The sequence below is a fragment of the Octodon degus genome, unplaced genomic scaffold (genome assembly GCF_000260255.1).
Source record: "Octodon degus isolate 3935 unplaced genomic scaffold, OctDeg1.0 scaffold00050, whole genome shotgun sequence".
NCBI lineage: Eukaryota > Metazoa > Chordata > Mammalia > Rodentia > Octodontidae > Octodon > Octodon degus.
The window spans coordinates 2,966,545-2,979,817 of NW_004524626.1; the positions used below are offsets into that span (position 1 = coordinate 2,966,545).

Here is a 13,273-nt window from a genome sequence, read left to right on the forward strand (position 1 = left end):
AAAAAAACAACCCTGTATACTGTACAGGGTTAGCTTCTTTTTGAACATAAACTTAAGAGTTGTACACATATTTTAAAGCTACTGAAACTGTGGATTACTGCTATGATTTGAATGTGTCTCCCAAATGATCAAAGACTAGAACTTTAATTCTTAAAGCAGTGGTGTTAGGAGGTGTGGCTTCTAAGAGCTAGGGTCCTTCAGCAGGCTGCTGCCCCAGAACGTCACCAATCAGTGCACTCCATTACCCAGCAGCACTCCATTACCCTGCTTGTTCCGCCCTCCGGCATGCACTCTCCTGCCTTCTCACTGTCCACATGTTAGAATGTTCTTGCCAGGCGTTGCTATTGGGGCTTCGGATTTCCTAGCCTCTAGAATTGTGACCTGAAGAAACTTTATTCCTTTAAAAAATAAAGATTAGTCTTAGATATTTTGTCAGAGCAACAGAATATGGACTACAACAATTATGTCTTCATTTCCTGCTATGTCACTGATTTTCATATCTGGTTCATTCTTTACTTTTCATAAAACTTGTTTATATATCTGTTTTAGGGCTCAGCGCTTAATCTGTAAAATTAGAGATTAAAATTTCTAAAAGAAAACCTGTTTTCAGAATAGCATATTCTACAATAATTGATGTACAACTTAAATTGCATTTTATCACTCTAATTCTAAAACGCAACATATTTTATATGTTGGTAGATAATATGCACATGCCCAGCAATCACTTTTACCTTTCCCCAAAGCATCAACTCTTCTGAAATATAGCAGATTAACAATAAAAATGTCATCTAGAAGTGGAAGCACACGCCTGACAGCCCAGCACTCTTAGATGCTAAGGCAAGGAGATCTCAAGCTCCAGCTCCAGCTCAGCTTGCAACTTCATGAGACCCTACTTCTAAATACTGTGAAAGATGGGTGGAAAATGACGGTTACAACTCAGAGCAAAGGCCCTGGAGTTCAGTCACCAGTGTGTGTGTGTGTGTGGCAGGAGGAGGGTCTTTTCTTTTTTGCAAAACAATTTTGCATATCCATTTTATCTGAAACCAATACTGAGCAGAAGAACACATTGATATAGCACTGACTACAAAGCAGATCTTGGCCTACAGATACAGGTTAGTGGTAGAATGCTTCTTAAATTGGATCTTAAAAGCAAATCAAGGGGCCAGGGAGACGGCTCAGTGGAATAAGCACTTGCCTGGCAAGTGCAAGGGCCTGAGTTCAATCCCCGGTACCACCAAAAAAAAAAAAAAAAAATCAATAAATTTACCACTTCTCCTCTACTGAAGTCCTTTATCATAGAAAGAAAATTCTTTAAATATCTGAAAAAAGATTACTGGCTTGGAGTACTAATTTAAATTCTTACATTCAAGATTAGAGAAATATCCTGAGTGAATATACTTTCACTGAAGCTTTACAGACACAACTTATGAAAGAAAAGTAAAAAGAAATTCTTGAAGAAGAAATCTAATATGGATAAGGGTTTACCTCCATAAACCGTTACAGACTCAAAGATAGCCACTGGCTTCCCTCAGGTTCCCAGGGCCGTGCAGGAGTAAACTCCTTAGAGGACAGACACCACAGAAGTGCTCTAAGTACTTGGATTCTCTCACCTGACCACTGCTGGAAAGAAACCTCCAAAACCAAGACTGGCTCACCTTTCTGACCCTTGCCACTTGCCACTCAGCCTGCCACTCCAACTGGAATAGGAAACAATGTGGCAGGTTCACTGTCCCCAGTACTACATTCATGCCATCGGACTTTGAAATGAAGGAAAGACATGCAAAACCACTTTTATTTTTTATTTATTTTTCTCATTTTATAGGGTTGGTTTGAGACAGATCTCCCTAATAGCCCACAATGGGTTTGAACTTAGGATCCTTCTACCTCAGCTTCCCAAACTGCTACAATCCTGGGTGTGTACCACAATACCTTGCTTCATTTAAAATCACTTATAACTCAAACATACATGGAGAACAGCTTCAACTCTACAAATACTTCTGAAAGCCCACAGAAAGACAGCAGATCAAGCAAAGAACAATACTTTCCTCCTCCCTAAAATAAAAAATTTGCATGTGTCATTACACTCTGGTTATCTTATCTTTTTTGTAAGGACAGGTACTCAAGGAGACAACAATTTAGACTGAAAACATAAAAGCTGTGCAAAAAGACATCAATATTTCAATCGTGTTGAACTATGCTACACAGCTATTTCAAGAACAAAAATGAGTGAAGCAGTCAGTATATCAGCAACCATGCTGCAAAACATTCCTTATACCTAGAATCCTTGAAAGGATGTTTTAATACATGGTTCAAACCAGACTTTCACAAATCAAGCTGCTCAAAAATCCAATCTGTAAAAACATACTCTTAGATTTGATATTTTAACCATTTTAAGTTAATACTCTACATATAAACAACATTGCTGAGAGCAATAAATATATAAATTCATTTTACTATTTCCATAAAAGATGTCCAGAATTTTCTTTGAAACAAAAAAAAATTCATGATTATGGCACAGTACTATACTCTAATTATGCCTTAACATTATGGCACAGTATTATGCCTTAAGTATGTTTAAGATCAACAAATTATAAATTACTAAGGTGAAAAGGGAGTTTAAAGATATACTACAAGTAAAAGATAGTCTCAATTACAAGCAATCCAAGGCCTCAAGAGGCTAATTTGTCCAAGTTCACAGAATATCAAGTTAACTCTCAGTGTTACTTTGCTAGCAGGTAAAAATACTGAACAGTAATATAGACAATATCCTTCTGTAGACAACATACAATAATTAAATATATGCCTAAAATCACTCCCCATACAGACGGTCATAGTACAGATAACAGCAAATACAAGTATGAAATCTACCTTTGACATACAGAAGGATAAGAAAAAACCTCTCGAATATTTCTTTCCCCATAAACAATTACCAATTAACGAAAAGGAATATTGAAAGCCCACTACTATGTAAGGGTAGTAGGGTCACTTGACTGGATCTGAAGAAAAATCCCAAAAAGAGATGGAGAATTCAACCAATTCCACCAACAGATTAGGCTGCAGGTCTGCTGACCCACATCGCAGAAAGCTGCAGGATGCCACAGAGGAGCAGCGCAGTGACAGGCATAAACAAGTCTGCTTGTCAGCAAACGAGCTGCACGCACTCAGAGGCAAGCATGGACCCTCAAGGCTGAGGCCCACAGCACACTACCTGTCTTGGAGGTGGAGATCTGCGAAATTTGTGAATCTCTGGTAATGAGAGAAAAGTCCAGGCTCAGTTTACAGGTGAAGACAAGAGCTCATTTATAGAGGAAGAGCCTGTTTTATAGGAGAAAAGCACGGGCCAATCTATTTTGTATTTATTTTAAAATTTAGAGATTTAGCAGTGAGTAGCCCGGAAGGGTTAACTGTAATCATTAAATTACAATTCTCCTTGTCTCAATTTTACCTACCTTTATTTCTTCTATCTCAGTACGATGGAAATAAGTATCAGATCATTAGAAAGAGACAAAGGTTTTTACTTCGGAAAAAGACTCCTGTGCAAATGAAATCAGTCTAAGTTGAGCCTTAAAAGATACACTGTGCTGGGGCTGGCCAGGTAGCTCAGCAGATTAAAGTGCCTGCTTAGGCCAACAGGGCTCGCTGAGAAGGTCACTCAGACTGGGCGTGGTGGCGTGTGCCTGTAATCCCACAGCTTAGGAGGCTGAAAACAGGAGGATCTCTATGAATCCAATCTGTGTAATGAGACCCTGTACTAAATGCATAAAGCAAAAAATAAATAAATTACGGTGCAGACAGCAGAGTACAACCCCAGTGCAGCACGCGCCTCGGAAACCACATTGCACAGCTAGCCTTTAACGCAGGTTCAAAGCGGATTTGTGTTTACACTGCCTATGGATGCAAATGTCACATAGATTCTTCTGTCAATTCTATCTTGGTCTTGCCTCAATTAATTTGAGTCCACTGAACTGGCAGCTCCTTTCTACAGTAGAGGCAAACAGCAGAATTGCATTCAAGTATCAGCTCTGTAACTTGAATGCATGTGAACACTGCAAGCTATCTGCCCTCAGCAAGCTGGCTTTTCTGTCCTTGTCAAGGGCACTAAGAGTACTGTCACACTGATGACTATGAAGAGTAAATAGGATATGAACTCTCTAGGAGCTCTATCTAGCACCTGTGACTGGTGGGGGCAGTTATCGGTGTGGTTCCCATCACCTTGCTTTTCATATGACAAGAGCACCTGCACAAATTTAAGATTAAAATTTATTTATATTACAAGTTTAGCATTTAACAAATTTTAATCAATTGAAAAATAAATTATATATATATATATATATATATTTGCAGAATTAAATGCTCAAGCTTCACCAGCAGCTTTTGGGGGCATTAATGCAAGTGCAGAGCCAAGCAAGGGCTTGTTCCAATCATCCTCTTTCCCACATAAACCTGTTCTTCCCAGGTTACAAATCTCCTCCTCCCTTCTCGGGGCCTTCAGTCTCTTCAGCTTCATGACTTCACAAAGTTGCGTAACAAGGTAGATGACATTTGTGGCTTTTATTGTTATCAGTAAGTAACATTTAACTTCCACTCAATTGTTCTAGATTCCACATCATATACATCTTTGGGTTGTCTGCTATCCCCACATTGTTTTAATTTAGTCCGTCCCAAATCATAGTGGTTTTGTCTGCTATATCCCTTTCAAAGGGTATTTCATTTACATGAGTTGCACAGAGGAGGCAAATCCAGAGAGACAGGAAGTACATTACAGTTTGTCAGAGGATGGAGGGAGCAGAATTGGGAATGACTACTAACAGGCACAGGGCTTCTTTCTGAGGTGATGAAATGTTCTAGAATTAGGTAATGGTAACGGTTGCATAACACTATGAATATACTAAAAACCACAGAACTGTGCACTTTAGGTTTTTTTTTTTTTTGGTATCTGAATGAGACCTCAATAAAAAATGCTAATTAAAATTAGAGCCCACAGACACCACAGCATTCCCTTCCAACTCTCCTTTTATCTCAAATAAACCTCCATACATGGAATTACTCAAGCAGAAGCTCAAAGATCACCTGTCAGCCTTATGCGACCGAAGCCTTCCTAAAGTGACTGGGAAATTGCAGGCGATTACCATTAAGTATTCCTCATCTCTAAATGTCCGTGTCACTAAGGAGAGGAGCTTAGCACCCAGGGAAATTTTAAAAGTGACCAGCAAGAAAACTAAAGCATAGCTTAAAATTTTTCTTCCCTTTCAAAATTAAAACTATAGAATTCAATGCAGCAAAAGAACAAAAATAAAACAGGTTTAAAACAGAAGAGCATAGAAAAACAAGGAAAAATATAAATTAGCAGCACCACAATCCACAAATGATTTTCAGCGTGTAATATAGCAGTATTTGTTCTGCTTATGTACAATCTGTCTTACTTTCAATTGCATTCTCAACAAATTTCAAAACCTCCCCCCCCCCGTGGTAATAAAGATTATTAGAAAAAAAATCTAATGCAAATGAAATTTAAATACAATTATGCTCGATGAACATGTAATTGTGTTTGCAAGGTAGATAATGCGTAAACCTGTATTTTTCCCAAAATGTGGTATCTTAAAGTCCATAAACCCAACAATTAGTATTTGTGAGGAAGTTTAGAATAATGACAACATATTTATCACATGATAAAGGAGGAAATTTCAAGGGGATGTGACTCAGGAATAAAGCCCCTGCCAAGCATGTGCAAGGCCCTGGGTTTGATCCCTAGCACGAAAGGAGGGGGGGAGGGAAGAGAAGGAGGGAGAGAAAGATAAGGGGAAAGAAGGGAGCGGAAAGAAGCAAGATGCACAGGAAGAAAGAGGAGACACACAGGAAGTGACCACCAGGAAGTGTAAGCAAGTTGACAGTCCATGAGAGAAACAATGCCCAGGCAGGCGAGCCGCTGATATGAAGGCAGAATTCAGAAAATATGCTAAAAATGCACAAGACAATAACCTATCCTATGACGTTATAAAAAAAAAAAAGAATAAACAGAAAATGTAATGGAACAAAACAGGTTTACTAATAAAAACGGATGGAGACCAAGTCATCATTACACCAAATCCATCCACTTGTGCCTGCACACCCAGCTACTGAGGACACTCAGATGGCCCTGCTCTGGAAACACGGCGCTACACCTACGAAAGAAAATAGAGCCCAAAGTTCAGGAGCAGCCGAGTTGGCAAAGGCACAGCTGTACTAGACGCACATGCCCCACGTCTTCTCAACACAGCAAGTGTGTTCCACTGACACAGGACCATCAGTCTGTGGGTTTCGCCCAAATTTCACTCTCTGGTCCCCATCACCACACCACCAGTGACACGCTGGTATAAAAGAGAGATGGATCAGTTGAGCATGGTGCGCCGAGAGGCAGGGAGTTGGTTCTTCCAATTTGCTTCGCACGTGAGTGTGTTAACTTACTGTTATGTCTTTCCTCTTGCTCCTGGATTTGTACTTTGCATGGATTTAATACATAATAAGATTCAGCACAGCTCGATATGCAGGCATTTTAATTGGATTGCCGAATGCCTCCATCCTCTGAGATAGCTTGCCTAACACTGTCTTTGGGGGATAACCACTGTATTGAGGTACTTTCCCACAGAACACCTACTGAAACAAAATCTGCATTTTAACAAGAATCCCAAAGTGATTCATATGCATATTACAGTTAACACATGCTGATAAAATTGTTAGAAAGAGAAGCCTCCACACAAGACAAAAGGTTAGATCTCAGAAGAACCAGACTCCGCACATCATCCTGAACAAGGCAGCCTTCAGGTAACCCAGACTGTGCCTCAGGGCCCCCCAAAGAGGGAGAGAATACAGCGAGATCCATCCCCAACAACTGTCACAGGAGGTTCAAAGTAGCATTACTGCCCTTGGGGATTCTCCTCTGAACCACTCTGTAAGCTCCCAGTCCAGCATGGTGGCAAACAGCTACTCCCAAGACTGAGCAGGAGTACCAGCTCAACACCAGTTTGGGAAATTTAATGAGCCGTCACCAAATAAGGAATTAAAAAAGACTAGCGATACAGCTCAAGGGTAGAATGCCCCTGGGTTTTCTCCTCAAAACAAGAAAACATAAAGGCTCCATACAGTTTGACAAACAATCAAAGTAGAGCACACAGCACTGCAATATTAATTCTGCAATCTCCTATTTGCTGGGAGCTATGAAAATCTTTTTTTAATCATGCTCTTTAAAGAATATCAATTCAAAGGATATAAGGCTACTAGTGACACAGAAAGGGGTCTGACTTGCTTAATGAGGTTGCAGTGATGTCAGAAAGATCACCCATGAGCAAAGTTGACCAGAAGGGCTCCAGCAGCCTTGGGACCGTGGGGCCACACACCCCACATACCCCAGCTCAGCCTGGTCCTGGGAAGGGCACTGGCAACATACATGAGCTTTACAGTTTTCCTCATACATGCCAGGGCTCGGGGCATGTTCCAAATAGCAAGATAAGGACAAAGGTCATGCTTCCTACCCTCGATTTAGCAAAGACACATTTACTTCAACTCATCCCCTTCATCTTGAGAAATGCCTAAGCATGAAAAATGTAACTGCACATCTCAGATTAACATTGCCTGTAACATTCTCCCGTCCCATAGTGCAAGGGTAGATTTTATACTTGCTACAATCAATCCCATTCTAATAGCCTGTGGCTCTGTGAACCATATCAACCTATCCAATAATAAACAACTCTGTCCATGAAAGACAGGAAAGTCACACTGGTGGGCGGCAATAAAATCTGACCATTTCTAAGTCACTAACAAGTAAAAGGTGTACACTATTTTGCTGTTTTTCTCGATCCAAACATAAGACATCTTAGAGTAACATATTTAAAACGTCCACCAGAGTACTGAAATAGATACTGAGGACAATATTACACACACAAATATCATGAACAAGATCTATAATGAAACACTAAAAGATATAAAGAACATTTCACCTAAGAAAGAATAAAATTACCAAAAAACAAGTATGAAAGTTTCAAAATTCATTTCTTTAAAAATTGTTTCTCAAAGAAGCTGGAAATCCTAACCTCCTATTCCATAAGTTAAGCTTTATAAAAAGAAAAAAGTGACACACATAGGGAATGTATGAATAGACTCAGATCCAAATAATACATCAAATAACTTTCATTCTATGCATGTAGTACAGCCAAATACTATTAGAGGACTCTTAGGATAGTAACTATTTTGGTTCAGTTTTATATGCTGTATTGTATGAGTTTTAAATTCAGTGTTTTTAAGAATTACAACGTCACAGAGCAAAAAGTAACTTTGTAGATTTTTGTGTCTTCTTTAGCTAGCAGCATCAAAGAACACTTAAGGATCCCTAAATATTTGTTGAATTAAGGCTCCACCACCTTCTACAGGGAGGAAAAGAAAAAGGAAAAAAAAACTTAACTGAAAATACCCAAAACGGCACCAGGACCAGTAGAAAGCAGCTCTCGAATTTTCCAAAGTGAATCAATCCAATTGTGTATTAAACAGTGAACGCAAGAAGAAAGAGTAATTGTCCCATTCTTCACAAAAGGGCTAATAATGACCATTCTGTTTGCAAACTTAATCCACTCCAACCAGTCCTGCTAACTGTCCAATAAAATACATCACAGTATGCGTGTTTCACAAATCATCCGCTTGATGTAAGCTTAAGAAATGTGCTCAATTTAAACACACATACTTTATTTTCATTCTTTGCAATATGAAACTCAGCTTATTTATTTGTAAGAGACAAAATGTTTACTGTTACAAGAATAATTTTTAAAAATCACCAGAATTTCAAACCTCATATCCAAAAAGTATGGTCTGCTCACAAACAAACAGATGTATTTCACTGAAAAATCCCTTAAAATCCATCAAACCTATTACCATCCAGTTATGTTCCGGGCGGCCCAGGACCTGAATGCAGCCAGTCTCCCGTTGGGTTGAGCAGCTAATGTTCTACTTGATAAACTTTTATAAGCTGCTGTCCCCCTATTAAAAAGTCAGTCACCAGGATTAACAAACTCCTCTGAAGAGTTCATTTCAGTTATTCGTGCTTCGCTCAAGGTGAAACAATTTAATCATACTGCTTTTTTCCTAAGGGACAGAAAGACCATGTTCAAAGGGGGCATGAACAGTAAGGCTGGCAGCTCATTAGGCAGGTCTGAGGAAAGGGCACCTTGGAGGACTCCCAGAAGTGGAAACACGGGACAGCAAAGCAGAGAGAATCCCAGGACAGTGAGAGAGACTAAAAGAAAACTTAGCTGACTTTCAAACCAGACTCGCATAGCTGGTTTAATCCCAGTTTAATTTTGACACGGTCCATTCTGATCCAGAACTTCTACCTTACAGTAATAAAATGAAAATCTGCCCATGAATACACTGTAAATAATTTCAGATTATTTCGTCTTAGAATAAAATTTCATAATTAAAAACGTCAGACTTCTCTGGGGCTATTTCCATGGAAATTACCTGTCTTACAGCTTTATGTGGATGACAGAAATAGCAATGGACTCTAGAGTTTGAGGAGACATAATACCAATTCCCTAATCTATCATACACACACTTTATACAAGCTAGAAGTCCCTAGAATGCAGTGTCAAAGCACGCAGTTGCCACCACAGTCCTCTGCTTCCCCAAGGGGAGTATGCCAGAATCTGAGGACTGAGCTAGTGGACCAGTACACTCTGAAAAAGCACCCCATGGGACACTGCTACTCAACCAAGCACCTCCTGCCCCTACTGCCATTATGCTTAATAATTTTCCACCACCCGCTGCTGGCGCACTTTGTGCAATTCTTCTACACCAAATGTTAGCTAAGTGAAGCCATTAGAATAGAGCATCTGAATTCAACTGGCATTTATCCAGTTTCTAAGAGGTAAAATAAATTCATGAATGGCAAATCAATTTTACTTCCTTTCACAAAATCTCATCTTAAAGCTACATAACAAATTTCTGAATTCAAAGCTGTTTACAGTCGGAGCTTTTCAATCACAGTATTTAAGTCAGCTAATATATTTCCATAAATCAAATTTTCACGAAGTAGCAATCAAGAAAACAAGTTCCAACAACATTCCTCACAATCCACTTACACTTAAGTAGGCAAAAACTCAGACTTTTAAGCAAATAACTGAAGACGATTATTTCAAAGTTACCGTAATCTTCCTGATGTACCTTAAACCTCAGATCTTATAGTTTATAGATTCAGAAAGTTTGCTCAGGTAATGTTAAGTAACATTTGTTATGGCTTTATTGCAAACAAACACCCAGGGCTCATTTTTCTCATACTCCAGCCCAATGGAATGCATTTCACAATCACCAAACTTCCTCAACTTTCCCAATACTCACTACTAGTTTATATCATTATTAAAGCACATCAGGAAATGTGACTGATATCTCTCAAGCTCCAAACTTGTAAAGTCTCACCTGACAATGGATACACATCAGCAGTCTCAAATTCCTGACACAAATTTCTAGATGTTTCCAACCTGCTCCACATACAGTTAGGCCCAAAACTAAAACAGAGAGGACAATTTAAGAAAGCATACTTACCTTAATCGGAGCACTACTAAACTTAATTTTCCTGTTTGCCGGGATTTCATCTTCTTCTGGCAACCCGACAATTTCTGAATATTCCATGTCGGGCTGATAGTAGTTGTTCTCGTCACTGTCTTCCTCCTCGTCATGCTCAGTGCCTGTCTCTCCCCAGTCTGAATTATACCTGGACCTTACCCTATACACATTATAGTCACTATGCATGTACACATGGGAGCTCTCAAAAGTACCGAAGTCTTCAGGTTCTTCTCTTCCATAGCTGGACGTAGAAGCATCAGGTGAGGTGAGACCACCAGTTGCCATTTCTCTCCTCTGCTGCTTTGCTGCCTCACTCCCAACAAAATTAGCTCCAGCAACTCCTGAAGGTTCACTTTGTGGTGAAAGGATTGTAGACCTTGGCATTGCCTTACTCTCAGCACAAGACTCTTCGGGAACGTCTCTGTCAATTCTGCTCGGAGTGTCTCGGTTAGACGTGGAGTCCTCCTCAGCTTCCTTGCTCTGCTGTGTCTCTTCACTAGGCAGCGATGCTAGGGAGGTACTCTGAGGCGGCACTTCTGCGCCTGGAGTTGTATTGCTCTTCTCAGCCTCCTCAGCATCAACTTCTTGTTTGTCCGAAGGAGACCAAGAATCAGAATCCTTAAGGTGGCAAAAGGTATCAAGATTTGTAACAGTGACAGATGGCAAATTCAAGGGATAATGCCCAGTCACTGAGTACTCACTGCTTTCTGCCTTCTCCGAAACGATGGCACTGGGGGACTCGGTGTTCTCAAACACTGCACTCAGTTGACTCACAGTTGGGGAGACAGCATCAGTGCGAGAGCTAAGGCTGTCCAAGGAATCTGTACTGCCTCGATTGGATTTGGACCCGCCCCACTCATCCTGTGGTTCGCTCCCTCCGCTCTTCTCTTTCTTTGGGGAATAGCGATGGTTTGGTCCTGACTCATGCACACTTCTCTCAAACATTTTTCTTGTTTCTGTGAACTTGGAGTATGAGGGGCCATCATGCATTGTGTCAAACCGACTGATTCTTTCAGACACAGATGACTCCAACTTAACAACAGAGCCATCTGTCTTTTCCAAAAATTCTTTAGGCTTCATCCTTCTCTGAGGGGATGAAGACCCACCTTTCCCCCTCGTTTTGGCAACGACTGCAGCATTCTCACTGGGTTCCATACCCATCTGCATAAACAGATTTTTAATTCTGTTGACATTGGAGCCATACTTCCTGCCCCTGCTTTGCTGGGAGCCCTCACCTTCTTTCGCTTTTTGTTCCCCATCTGACTTGGGCTTGTCAAAAGTACTTTTCAGTGCCTGGAACTCAGTTCTATATGCATTCCTGTGGGGAGAGGCACTTCTGAGAGTGCTCCGTTCACCTGAAGACTCAGCTTTCAGCATTTTTACTTCAAGGGTGAAAAGTCAATGTTCATAATGCTCAGGAAACAAAACACAAACACAAAAACACCTCTCTTCGCTAATCACCAGTATCTGGTCACCAGAAATCCCTCTCCAATGGCATACTCTGTCAGTAATCCTCCCAACAGGTGTGTGAGGAAGTTATTCAGTCAAGTTACACAAAGTGGCCTTTTTCAAAGCAAGCCTAGAGGTTCATCTGTAACAGAAAAAGAACGAAGTTCTGAATTCATGCACTTACTTTAGTTTACTCAACTAATATTTTCCAAGTGGATTTTCCACAGGTCAAACAGAAGAAATTACTTATTGAAATGAGAGGTCAAAAGTCACGAAGCTAGAAGTGACCATTTCCACTGGTCTGATAACAAAAACGTCTCAAACACAATCTGGAGATCTCTATCAATCCCTACCCAACCCCACACCCCACCACCACCTCGCCGCCCCCGCCCCCGCCCCCCCCCACACACATAGGTATTTCGGAAACCAAAATGTTAACCCAAGTTTTCACTGTTTTTCTGTGAATGACCTTAAGCAAAACCAGCAATTCAGGTATCTGAAATAAATCATCAAACTGTCCTCAAAGTCAATTTCATTTAGAATTCTCCATCACCAGGTAACTTATTCTGAATACAATCAAAAGTTTGGAATGTATAAATGCCTGACCATGTCAGACGAGGCTTATTTCACTCCTTCCTTACGGTCCAATATTCTCCTGGACCGTATCCCCCAAAGCAATAGGAGTGTACCCTCGGAGTAAAACAAACAGGAAAAAGTTTTTCAATGCCAGTAAGTTTCACCCTAAGTTCTGTTATAACCAATATTTGCAGGATTCCCAACTGTAGATATTAGTTATAAAGTAGAATGTAGACAAACAGGAACCAATGTTATGAGCAAGTGACAATCAGAAAACTATACCAGGTCGCCTTTCACAGCCTTGATTTGTTTACTCCTTCTTGCCTCTAACTTACTACAGGCTTCAAATGCAAGGCAGCACACGCCTGCTGCTCACTAGCCCACAGCTGGATCTTATATCAATAAGCCAGCAGTCAAATACTCGGAGCTCTGCTAAAGCGCAGGCCACGCCAGTTCCAAAGATTTTTCATTTTGTTTTTGTTTTGTTTCTGTTTTATTATGAGCCGGAACCACATCACCCTCGCGCACCATCAGCTGAGGAAGCACACGCTTTCCCTCAAATCGCCTCCAAACTCGTTTCCTGGCCCAGCATGCACGCATGACCCATGCAGACAAACGAGACAGGCTTCGGAGTGTGGTGCCTGCTGCGTTGTTTTGTTTTTCT

At 40.5% G+C, this 13,273-nt stretch overlaps 1 protein-coding gene across 13 annotated transcripts in view; it reads right to left on the bottom strand.

The window, feature by feature from the left end:
• Ppp1r9a (protein phosphatase 1 regulatory subunit 9A) overlaps nucleotides 1–13,273 on the bottom strand; it is a 326,880-nt gene that overhangs the window by 313,268 nt on the left and 339 nt on the right. For all 13 annotated transcript variants that reach the window (XM_004632621.2, XM_004632620.2, XM_023716825.1 and 10 more), the window contains exon 2: nucleotides 10,564–12,175. In XM_004632621.2, the coding sequence (XP_004632678.1) occupies nucleotides 10,564–11,961 (1,398 nt within the window). In that variant the 5' untranslated portion in view covers nucleotides 11,962–12,175. The remainder of the gene's footprint in view (nucleotides 1–10,563; nucleotides 12,176–13,273) is intronic.